The sequence below is a fragment of the Conger conger genome, chromosome 11 (assembly GCF_963514075.1).
Source record: "Conger conger chromosome 11, fConCon1.1, whole genome shotgun sequence".
Taxonomy (NCBI): Eukaryota; Metazoa; Chordata; class Actinopteri; order Anguilliformes; family Congridae; genus Conger; species Conger conger.
In genome coordinates this window covers 43,842,327-43,854,986 of record NC_083770.1, presented here as the reverse complement: position 1 = coordinate 43,854,986, position 12,660 = coordinate 43,842,327, and the positions used below count along the sequence as shown (strand labels likewise).

The following is a 12,660-nucleotide window of genomic DNA, read 5'->3' as shown; positions in this document are numbered from 1 at the left end:
TGTCTCCCCGTTTCCATGAATTTGTCATCTGGGGAATTGGAAATAAAAAGTAAAGTAGCCTAACATTTTCAGTAGTGTTGTAGCCAAACCTATTCGAAAAATCTGGAGCCAGAAAGTCAAAGTGGACCGGCATGTGGGGAAGTAAGTACTCTGGGGACGTGAAATCAGTCCTTTTGCAAGTGACATCAGAGCAAAAGTGGAAACAGCAAATTACACATATTGCGCAGTCTCGGCATGGCAAAATTATTTTTATTATCAGCAAAAAAAAGAAGGATTTAGGGGAAGCTAGACATTAAGCTTTGCTAATTGTGATGTAAATAACTATTAAATAAAGTAAATGTAAATTTGACCTTTTAAACGATGAGCTCCTTCACTTCCCTCCCGAACGTTCTCAATAGAATATAATCTATTTATTCAATCCTGGGGAAATGGGAGATGGAAGTGAAGTCGTCTTATTGGTACCAATAATAATAATAATAATAATAATAATAATAATAATAATAATAATAATAATAATAATAATGATGTGAATTTGAATTGTATGACGAGTAGATGAGCCAAGAGCAATGGAAAAATCATAAATAATAAAATGATATTCTGAATTTCCTTTAAGGATAATGTCATAGGTATAGTCATGTAATGGTTAGTTAGTGCAATCAATATGCATATAGATATAAAAGGAATAGTCATCTGCAATCACCCAGGACTTTTGTATTATGTATTTATTAGACTTATTTTTGTTGTGCTCTCAATATGCAATATGCAATATGCAATATGCAATATGCTCTCAATATGCAATATAAACGCCTGTTAGCAATTGTAAAACAACTGTAATGTGTTACGTGGGGCAGTGTTCCTTGCGCCACCTGGGGGTATAAAAAGGATTAACATGTATTTGATGCAAGAGAAGGACACCCTGGTTAGGGAGTGTGTGCCTCGATGCACCACGGAGTTGCTAGCAGCAGGGGGCAGTACTGTACCATCCTACTAGTCTTTGTCCAAACGTTCCCCTCTGGGCTCCAGTCCCTGGCAACGATAAACACCCCATAGCACTACTGCCACCGTCGCCTTTAGGATGGAATTAACAGGATAGTTCATTTTATGTAGTTTTAATATTATTTAAGTATTGTGCTCTAGTTTTTATGTCAGCATTAATTTAGATCTACCAGGGTACTGAGGCAGAATTGCTATGCAATTAACATATTTAAGTTTAAGTAACTATAAACGTTGTCACTAGTGTTGTGTTTGTTTTCAAATGTCTAGTGCATGTTGTATTTAGAACAAACACTCGTTCATGAATGTATGGGTCAAAAGTAATGACATCTAAACAGTAATATTTGTATCAGTTTACTGTTGTTATAGACATGAATGTTGTGTATGCCAACAAAATATTTATGTCTGTTTGGGAACCCACTGATAGCTGAGCCATTTCCAACCCCCATGCCATACTAGAGAAGAGTGTGCGCCAATCTCCACCTCCATGCACCTGACCCAACTTCCTGGCCCTTCCTCATACAGGTAAGATTTTTGTGTTAAAACATTGTTACCAGACCATTGTAAATCCCTTCTTACCATTGAAAAAGGCTCACTGACATGTTGACTCACCCTCTGTCTGTGTTTAAAGTCCTTAAATTCGGGTTTCAAAACATGCAGTTGACGGGCCGGCAGCACAAAACATTGTATAGCTGTACAATAATTCAAGCTCATTGGTTGAAAATTGCTTCTAATAGCTGCAGCCAATGCCGTTTCAACGTCCGCACGTTCACAGAGAAGGGGTGGGATTTTACTGCTGAGAACTGCTGTCACAGCCACGATCTGCTCCGCACAACACAACAGCCAATCGGAGCCCTTGCTGCAAGTGCACGCTTTGATGACATCATCACTGCGGAGCTCTGCCAAAAGCGTGGCTGGGGGAGTGGGGGATGTCCGAGCCGGGCTGCCTCTGCTCCCCTCCTCCCCGCTGCCAAGGGCGAGCTGATTCAGAGGGACTTCTAGCCTTCTAGATGCTCCATGATGGTCACTGTGTGGATTAGCTTGCCAGTACATGTAGTGGAGGCTGAGACCCTGGGGGTTTTCAAGACCAGGCTTGACACAGTGTTACTATTTAGCTTTTAGGCAAACTAAGCAGTAGGTACACTTAGGGGTAGGAAAGGGCAAGCATTGCTGGGCTGAATGGCAAGTTCTTGCCCTTACCTAATCTTATTTTATGTTATGTTATGTTATGACAGCATGCTGTAGTGGGAGTGGCGTGAAACAGTTAGGCAGGAGACTCCTTGGTAGTACCTCCAGGCCTGATGACGAAGGCCATCCATACCTCCCCAGGCATCAGTCACTTTGGCATCACAAACCTGCTACTTGGGTCTGCTTACAATTTTACAGGGGCGATAGTTGGGGAGACATTTAAACAAAAAAGACTGCCACCACTGAACTTCCAGGAAAGTACTGCAAGGACAGTCTTGTGCACCCCTGCAGCATTGTTACATACAGAAGGGACATTCATGAAGTGAGTGGGGATGGTTGGGTTGGGTCAGTTCCCTTCACAAAGGAGGCTACAGGAGCTGCTATGTCCTCACAGTTATAGACTAGCTGCTTCATGAGATGACTGTAGAGGTGTGACTCCAGACCGAGCAGGAATTCCATTTGTTTAAGGTCTGGCTAGGCTGATACTTTTTGGGAAAAGCTTATTTCATGGATTTCCACATTTGACCAACCTCTATCAAGTATGGGTGTGGGAGGATTTTAATTTAAACGTATGGGTCGAAAGAAATGTTTAAGGTGACAGGCTTCGGCGCTCCATACTGCGTTATTTTCTGGAATCCACTTGCATGCGCTGCCATGCCTCACAGACCCACCCACACCGCTAGGCTAGCCCAGCTCACGCGTTCTCCCTGCTCTTGGTGCGCGGCGCCGTGGTGCAGCTGTCAGTGAGGAGGCGTGTGCCCGCGCTCAGTAGTAGCGGCTAATGGCCATTTTATAGAATGAAGGAGTGAAAGTATGAAACAGTCTTTTATACCTGCAATAGTCCCGACAGAGATTATATAAACGACATCGTTAATTTCTGCGATAAATCGTGAAGCGAACGCTTACGCCGCGTGGGTATATTATCGCAACGAGAAACTGCATGGAAACGATGAGCTGGGGCGCAGAGCTTTGGGTAAGATTGCTAGCGAGCTGGACATGTAGCCGCTCAGCTGATATATCTTAATGGTTAGCTAGTCGTATAACTAGCACGATAACTAGCAGCTAACCGGTGTCTGGATGTGATCAGTATATCTTACAGCGCATGCAACACACAAAGCTAAATAGCCAATAGGCTTTGTATGTGGGTCGTCAGCTGTACTACACGCAGAGTGGTCAAATCACTGTATAACGGTAGCTATAACGTTAGCTTGTTTGCTGGTTCAGGAAATAATGTAGCTAGTTTGCTAGCTGGATAGATGTACAATAATGTTTAAAAATTGAACATATGTTCTAGGGCAATGATTTTATGGCATATTACATTTAGCGAATGACACAGAATGCTATGTGGTTACTGTCTGCGTACTGACAGTGATCCATGACACCGGTCGGATCTCAACCTGCCGCTGTGAAGAGTTCGTTTTAGCTTGCTGGTTAGTACTAGCGTACTGTCTATACTGAATTAATCCGAGTGGCTGGCTAGCTACTCGGATTAATGCGTTTCCCCGGGTATCGTAATAAACCCAACCCCCTATTCCGGGCGTTACTTTTCCCATTCACATGAGAATAATATTCTCAGATTCTGGCAATGTCGGTTGTTCACAAAATAATTTCAGTCTAGATGACTGTGTTGCTATGTTTCTGATTTTAACGACCAGTTGAGACAGCCTTCATTATGTAGCGTGCATTTGTGCGTGTGCATCTCTGTTTGTGAAAATGCTGAGGTGTGTCGGCGCGACCTACCTGACACATGTGTTGTACAAGTGTGTGGCGTGGAGGTGTTTTATTCCGGCAGCTCAACGTTTGCATATTAAACAGTATAATGTTGTTGAGTCAAAAACGAAAACAATGACTACATTGCCCCCCCCCCCCTTCTCTCAAACACCTACCAGTCCACATGCTCTCTTATATTTGTGCGGTATTGCGCTTGTGTTGTCCATATGTCAGTTGTTAATTGATAAATATAAATTGTATTTAGTTTATCTGTTAGATTTTACATTTTCGGAAACCAGGTGAGATTTGAGTCCAGTTGGAGCTCATCGCTTCAGAAAAGCAGATGCGAAAATATCTCGATTTAGTCTTATATCTAAACACGTGATTTTATAATTCTGTTGGCTTGTATTAGGTGGAAATAATCTGCCCTAATTAAGGAGTAATTTTATTCCATTATGTGCGAAGCCCTAATTTTACTCGTTTTCCCCACAGGCTGGAATAACGGAGACTGTCTTAGTCCTCCTATATTTATGTGCAGCGAAGATTTCCGTGCTGATATTCAAAAACTAGATGTATCCATAATTAATGCATATATCATAACAACAGTAGATTTGATTCCATGGTGGGACGCTGCCATTGGTCCTTTGAGGGAGACACTTGAACTGAATTGCTTCATTACTGTACATCCATTCTTAAAGGTTTTTCTGGATTTACTATTTTATTTTCTCTGTTTGTCATAAAAAAATTCACACGTGGTCACAACGCTGTGTATATTTTTATACATTTTGAGTAATTACAGCACTTTTTATATGTAGTCCCCAATTTCAATGTTTGAGACAAATTAACATAATGTCAAATAAAACAGTAATGTTTTGTTTGGTTGCATATCCTTTGCATGACACAACTTCCTGTTGTCGGTGATGTATCAACATCATTAGAGTCTGGATATCTTATTTTCAGGTTGTCCTACACGCGATGCTAAAACTTTGCGTGGATGCTAAATCTGGCAACCCTCACCCATTGGGACTAGATTCAGCTATAGATTATGCTGTACAGTATGGAATACATTTTTTGGCTAAATCACTTTAGGCCCAAGCGTGACATAAATCAAATGAAATGCCGTTGCTTCCATTTGCATTATCATTTTCACGTGCATGCAAAAACCCTGCCAAAATTCTAATTGATAGTGCACTAATGCGTCCTCCTTTGCATTTTCGTTTTCGAAGTCAAGAGACCTGTTAATCAAACTGTGTGGGCGGGTGCTTGAAGAAATTAGTGTTAGTGACATTCCAGTCCAGTGTCATGTCTGGCTTTGTAAATATCGACCATCCATCCATTATCTTAACCCGCTTTTCCTGAACAGGGTCGCAGGATACATTGGGCGAAAGGCAGGAATACACCCTGGACAGGTCGCCAGTCCATCGCAGGGCACACACAATCATACCCACGGGGGTATTTTAGGCTCATCTCCAATCAGCCTAACCTGCATGTCTTTGGACTGTGGGAGGAAACCAGAGTACCTGGAGCAAACCTAGGTGAACACGGGGAGAACATGCAAACTCCACACAGAGAGGCCCCGGCCGACCAGGATTCAAACTCAGGACCGCCTTGATCTGAGGCAGCAGTGCTACCCACTGCACCATCCATGCTGCCCTAAATATCAACCATCGAATGCCAAATTAGGTTGAAGTTGTTAGTTAGCAACGATATTTAGCGGGAGGTAGTATTACTAATCATGCACTGTGATTTTGATGCCGTCCATACAAAATTAATAAAAAAATTGTCAAATAAAGTGCATTCATTATCAACAACTTGAAACTTGAAAATGAAAATGTAAAGCGGTCTTTACCATTTTCATTTGAATTATGACTTGAATTATACTTGAATTAATGATCAATTATGGTTTTGACATATATGGAATGAAAATGGAATGTAATTGCCAATTTGCATTTTCATTTTTGCATGTGCTTCCATACTGCTGACCTGAGAGTAGTTTTGTTATCGTGTTTGTGAGGGAGTAGAGCTCTGAGCTCCACTGATCTGAGAGTAGTTTTGTTATCGTGTTTGTGAGGGAGTAGAGCTCTGAGCTCTGCTGACCTGAGAGTAGTTTTGTTATCGTGTTTGTTAGGGAGTAGAGCTCAGCTCCACTGATCTGAGAGTAGTTTTGTTATCGTGTTTGTGAGGGAGTAGAGCTCTGAGCTCTGCTGATCTGAGAGTAGTTTTGTTATCGTGTTTGTGAGGGAGTAGAGCTCTGAGCTCTGCTGATCTGAGAGTAGTTTTGTTATCGTGTTTGTTAGGGAGTAGAGCTCAGCTCCACTGAGCTGAGAGTAGTTTTGTTATCGTGTTTGTTAGGGAGTAGAGCTCTGAGCTCTACTGACCTGAGCGTTGGTTTTAAGCACAGCTGCCACCCTGAAACTTTGCTGTTGGAGGCTGTTGATTTGAGTGGTCCATAGTACCAGAGCGTAAAGGTGGAAATCAACAAAATAGACTGCTTGTCATTAAAATGTTGGCCTTTTATTTCTGCAGTGTAGGACATGAGTGCACATTGTAGTGTATGAGATCATTGTGGAGTGCATTAATACAGATTTTAGCCCATGTTGTGGAAACAGGTATTCTTGGCCTGATAATTGTTATATATGTTTGAATCTAAATTAGAATACATTGTTTCAGTAAAATAATGTATGTCTATGTGTGTGTGTTTATGTAGGTGTTGGGGTGAGGTTCATGATCAAAGCGTCATTGTATGAAATAACTATACTCATTTGTAATAATTATCGCCTTGTTAATGCATCAGCTTGTTGTTTTGCCTTCATTCACCTGGAATGTAAGGGCATAGTGGGTTTTAGCTTGGGGGGTTGTGATGTTGAGTAGAATCCTCTTTATCCCCTGAGTATTATCCTCAGTCGTCTGATCAAATCCCCGTGCGGGAACACACCTGTCAGTCCCATGGGAACTGTAACCACACAACATGCATGTCTCTCCTCACAGCGGTAGAGAGGAGACACCTTTCTGCAGAATACGAAGAAAGCAACAATCAATGGCTGCTTCCATTGGCTCTTTATAGGTGATCTCTCCTGTCTCAGACGCTCAGGAGAAAAAAAACAAAGCCAAAACCGGCATCCCCCCGCCTTGATCCTGACACTAATCCTGCCTCCCCGCCCCCTGCCCCCTGCATGCTGTAAGTCCATCTGTTTGGGTCAAGCTTTGCTGTTCCCTGCCAATTAGCTCCTGTAGGTCCCTGCTGCCTCCTCCTCCTGCAGGCAGAATGTACACGGCACCTCTTCATACCCTGGAGCGTACGCATCCGATAGACACAGAAAAAAGCGCACAGTCTGTTCATGAGGACACACCGAAGAGGGCACATCGGTCCTATAAATAGTGCTCCAGTAATATTTTTCTGTGCCACAGTGTAATTATCATGAGAAAATATTACTGTGAAGCAATACGTTATAGCTACAACTAAAAAGGAAAGAGGTCAGCTGATTAATCAATCCCCAATGCTTGTGCAATGGCACAATGGTTAGGGAACTGGGCTATTATGCAATGGCGTAATGGTTAGGGAACTGGGCTTGCAACAGCAGTGCTATAGGTTTGATTTAAATTCTGGACCCTGCAGTTGTACCCATGCAAAATGGACTGAACCAGTGAATATCAGTGAAAGCATATACATTAATTCAGAATGTGCACTGTGTACATTGGCTCTGGATATATGTTAATTGCTGAAAAAATGCCATTGAATATCAATTCACTGATCAATCAATGAATAAGCATCATTCAATGGGCATCATTCAACTGGTGGGACTTGCATGTCAATTTTTAATATATAGGGTTTAGGGGTGTATGACACCCTGTGCCTTAGAGGCGTTTGCTATACCTGGTTTTTGATGTGTACTTTGTGGACTGCAGTGCTTATGAACGAGACACATGAACGAGTGCACACTGTCCGCTCATATAAAAAGAGCACACAGACACAAACTAGTATGACAAACAGATACTGTTTTTTTGTATTCACATAACTGTGTGGAAATTGAACAGAGCCTTCCTATCTTACTGTGGTGCTTATATACTGCATTAAGTAACCATAATGTAGTTTGGGTCGAAATACTTTGAATATGGTGAAATTGCCAGTTGCTCAACTGTCTTTGAAATGGCATCCCCTTAGTGGTCTGTGCAGTTTTCCTGTTCTTTGTTCCGTTGTTTCATCTTGGTATGTCCTTCGAGTGTGACTATGATTTTGGTATTTTTTTACTCTTATAGTGATGGATAGTACCTCTGTTTGTAGAGAAGAGCTGTCATTTTGTCTGTACTATTCCTTGTAAAAAGCAGAAAAAGATCCCCTCATGGACCATGTGAAAACTGCTGCTGCTAGAAGCATGTCATCTGTATGCATTGCCTAGCAACATGGTGAGTTGTGGATCTCGGATCCCGGAGCAGTTCTGCTAAGAACTGTGCACTCTATCCTTCATTCCATCTCTAGCTCGTGGCCTGAATCGAATCTTACACAAGTGCCGTCTGTGGCCAGTTGTCCTGCCGGGGATCAGTCTGATCATACCCTGCCAACATTTACCTTTTAAAATATTGGAGATTTTTCTGGGGTGGTGGAGATCGAGGTGATGTGTGTGTGTGTGTGTGTGTGTGTGTGTGTGTGTGCATCCATGCTTTTGGTGTGTCAGCAACAGGTTTCTAAAAATAAAAACCAAAGCGCTGTATGACAATGTGAAGAAGGAAAAAAAAAAGTCAAAAACACTTTGGCAGTGATAATTTTTTTCAACAATTTTATTCATTGTAAGAAGACTGTAGCTTTAAGCTTTGTGCCTTATGTCGTTGGGAGCTAACATGTTGTCCCATGTGATTTTTGCCCCATTCCCACTACTGAAGTCTGTCCTGCAAGCCTTGCAAAAGCCTTATATTATGTAGAACATGGTTTGCACACAGAAATGGGCTGTGGAAATGCTCTCAATTGTAAACAGTGATGGGAAGAAATGAAAAGACATTTTACTTTGTAGGTGGTGGATGCATTCATGTAAACATATCTGAATGAGTGGGGTGGGGGGGCAGAACTCGATCTCAGAATAGCTGATGGCCGGGGATGTGTAAATGGAGATGCCCCCTCCCACTCCCTCAGCAACCTCGCAATGTATTTATAAACTATGAAACTATGTCTCCCGCGTCTACAAGTTGAGATACGTGTGGAATTCACATTCACGCTCGTGTGTGCATGTTTGCATACATGGGGGGGGGGATGGACGGGTGACACAAATGAATACAGTATTGCGATACTGTATTCCGTGTTAATGTTTTATAATGCATGTTATTTTTCTGTTTATTTTCATTTGATTTTAATGCACATCCTGGAGGTGAATTACCACCCTCTGTGGAGTGCATTAAAATGATTTATACAGTGGCATGGTTGATTACTCGATTCTGCTTGGCTGAAAGGGGGTGTACTATTTTTCCGTAGTGGCCCGGCTATGACGTAGCACCGTCAAAAGCATAATCACGGTCCTAAATTTATGCACATCAACATAAATCAAACGTGGACTTTGCACCAGGGAATAAAAAGCTTAGATGAAAAGAAATTAGCTTGCAATAAACCAACAAAACCTCCTGTACAATCTCTGCTGCAACCCTACTCCCACGACTGGTTCATTCAGAGACTACTGATTTAACTCACACATTTACTTGCAGTTTCTTTCTCTACGCTCTCACAAACAAAGTGACAGAGGGGACACATTTTTTGTTCTTCAAGGTTCTTCAAGGGCTTTAGATTAAGCTGTTGATTTGGCAGTAGAGGTGTGTTTGTCCCAATTTTATAGCAGTCTCTCTCTCTCTGTTCCAGGATCAGTTTGACAGTTTGGAAAAGCACACGCAGTGGGGCATTGAGTTCCTTGAAAGGTACACTAAATTCGTCAAGGAGAGATGTGAGATCGAAGTCAACTATGCAAAGCAAATTAGGTAAGAGTAAAAATGTAATGTCTTTTTTCATCAGGATATAGCAATATGTATGATATAAGAGCGTGTAAATGCTCTATCGCTTACTGAAGGTGCTACGCAAGTGGCAATGTTTCCACGTTGACTCACTAACTGCTATTCACGGTGACTATCTGCTATTCACACCTGCTATACAGCTGGATGTTTTCTAATGATAGTTCATTTGTGATTGTTAATTCATAATTCATGAGTACAACATCAGTTTCCCGCTTTAGATTTCAACCTGCAATCTTTCACTTGTAAGCCCTAAGCTTTTCATAGGTCATTCAGTCATTCGGTAGGACATTTTACATCTATCGCTGGTTTTTAGCTTGTACCATATCTTTGTCTTTCAGATGTTTTATACAATGTTTTAACCTTGTTATTGCCTTCTTTGTGATGGTAAATACACTGTATCAGGGAAAGAGTGCTTAGTCATCTCTACAATGTGGATAATTTCCATCAAGCAAGATGACGTCATCTCGCAAAGACCACCAGTCTAATTTGAATAGGCTCTGAACTTGCTTGTAAGTGCAATGGCTGTGTGAAGCTAATGGTTTTCTTGTCTCTGAGAAAATGTCAATGCACATTTGAAAGAGCGTTGTTGAACGTAAAGGCTAAGTGCCGTTTTAAAGCGATGGGCTGTCCCACTCTTTCCACCGTCAGGTAAATGTTCCGATAACAACAGAAATTGAGTGGGAGAGAGAAGATGCGTTACTGCGGTAACGGAGATCCATCCCTGGGTTCAGACAGCACTTACTGTAGCCGCGAATAAGGGTGTATACAATTCAATCAAACAAGACTTAACTTTTCCAGATTCAATCAAAGGAGTGCTCATAATGATCCACCTGGAGCTTATGAAGATCCAGGAGATAGAAAAGATGGAGCCTGAGATGTGTGGTGCCCCGGGCTGGGGACAGAAGCTGTTTATTACTGGGCGTGTGAGCCTGTCACCTGTTTTCAAAATACAAGGTTTTAGTAACATTTTCATTAGTGTAATGCACAGTTGCCCTCGGCATCACCCAGGATACAGGAGGGCTTAGTGAGTTAGGGCTCTGCTGTTCTGATTGAATTTCATATGCCCTTTGGAAAATGTTTTCATTTAATTCTCCCATCTTTTAGATCTGTTCTCCTCAGTAACTGCAGTTTTCTGTTTCTTCAGGAATCTTTCGAAGAAATACCAGCCCAAGAAGAGCCTGAGAGAGGAGGAAGAGAGCAAGTAAGAGTGATAATAAACTTCACATATCAGTTCAAACAAAGTGAAAAATAATCTTAAAAAACAATTGTGATGTTTTGTTTTTCATTTCTAAAGCAGGCTAGAAATTACAAAAACTGCTATAAAACTGTCTGGAAATTTGAATGTCATTGTGTAGCCTTGTAAAACCATTTATTTACAATAACTTAGATATTTTTACAATAACAACATCATCAATCTTTATAAAGTGCAGCTTGGAACCTACACTAATTGGAAACTTGAATCAGCTTCAACATTTTTTCTTTGTTAATCAGCAAAACAATTAATGAATAACATGAATTGTCTCTTGTGTATTTATCCTTTACTATGAACTTCACAAGTATAATTTAAAATAATTTAAAAGAGCAGTCCAGTCATAAAATATGCAAACAATGAAGCAAGGAACCCTCTATCATTTGATTTGATTTACACAACTGACCACATTTTCAGGTAGCTGTTACTTTATAGCACACTCACTGAGCACTTTATTAGGAACATTTTTACTTTATTACGCCTACTTATTCATGCGATTATCTAATCAGCCAATTGTGTGGCAGCAGTGCAATGCATACAATCATGTAGATACGGATCAGGAGCTTCAGTTAATGTTCACAGCAACAATCAGAATGGCAAAATAATTTTATCTCAGTGACTTTGACCATGAAATTATTGTTGGTGGCAGACAGGGTGTTTTGAGTATCTCAGAAACTAATGGGATCTCTGAACACACAACACATCATAACTCTTAGTGGATAGGCTACAGCAGTAGAAGTCTATAAAATAAGTCTAACAAATACCTAATAAAATGTTTGTATTTATGACTGTCTATTGTGTTTTACATTTATTCTATTGCCATCTTTGGATCTTGGCCAGGTCTCTCTTGGAAAAGAGATGTTGTATCTGAGTGGGACTTCCTGGTTAAATAATGGTTAAATAAATACATTTAAATTAAATCTGATTGCGTAATTTCCTGTGCCAGATACACATCATGCCGGGCGTTTCTGATGACACTGACCGAGCTGAACGACTATGCTGGGCAGCACGAGGTCATTGCCGAAAACCTCACTGCCCAAATCGTCTCAGAGCTGGGGTGCTACATCCAAGACCTCAAGGCCGAGAGGAAATCGGTGAGATCTAATATAGCGTTTCTCTTAAACCCTATGTGCCATTTTATATTGTGTGTTTTGAGGTCTAAAGTGTTAAATGTTATACTGTATAAGCAAGCATAGCACATTTCATGACTTAAGTTTTGTGCAATAAATTTGATGTAAGCATAGCATGGCATGTATGAAGTACATTTAGCAACAGTATATGATTCATTACAAAAAACTATGTCTTAAGTGAAATGTTTGCATTTGCTTAAAGCCTTAAAAGACAGGAAATTAAATTGAACAGCCCTAATGCTAACATCAGCCTGCTCTCCATCAAGGTATCAGCACAGATATCTGACAAATGCTACAGCCATGTATAATGCCTACTGTACCTCACAAAACATGTGCTCACCACTGGGCAGATTGTTTAAGATTCAAACCTTTCAAAGCCAGGATAGCTGGCTACATTAGCTA

The 12,660-nt window shown here is 41.0% G+C and overlaps 1 protein-coding gene across 4 annotated transcripts in view; it reads left to right on the top strand.

Annotated features, from left to right (window-relative positions):
* The first annotated feature begins 2,914 nt into the window (after nt 1-2,914).
* The window catches only part of LOC133140815 (formin-binding protein 1-like), a 35,746-nt gene continuing 26,000 nt past the window's right edge, over nt 2,915-12,660 (top strand). For all 4 annotated transcript variants that reach the window (XM_061261034.1, XM_061261037.1, XM_061261036.1 and 1 more), the window contains exons 1-4: nt 2,915-3,154; nt 9,731-9,846; nt 11,024-11,080; nt 12,075-12,222. In XM_061261034.1, coding sequence (XP_061117018.1) covers nt 3,122-3,154; nt 9,731-9,846; nt 11,024-11,080; nt 12,075-12,222 — 354 coding nt within the window. In that variant the 5' untranslated portion in view covers nt 2,915-3,121. The remainder of the gene's footprint in view (nt 3,155-9,730; nt 9,847-11,023; nt 11,081-12,074; nt 12,223-12,660) is intronic.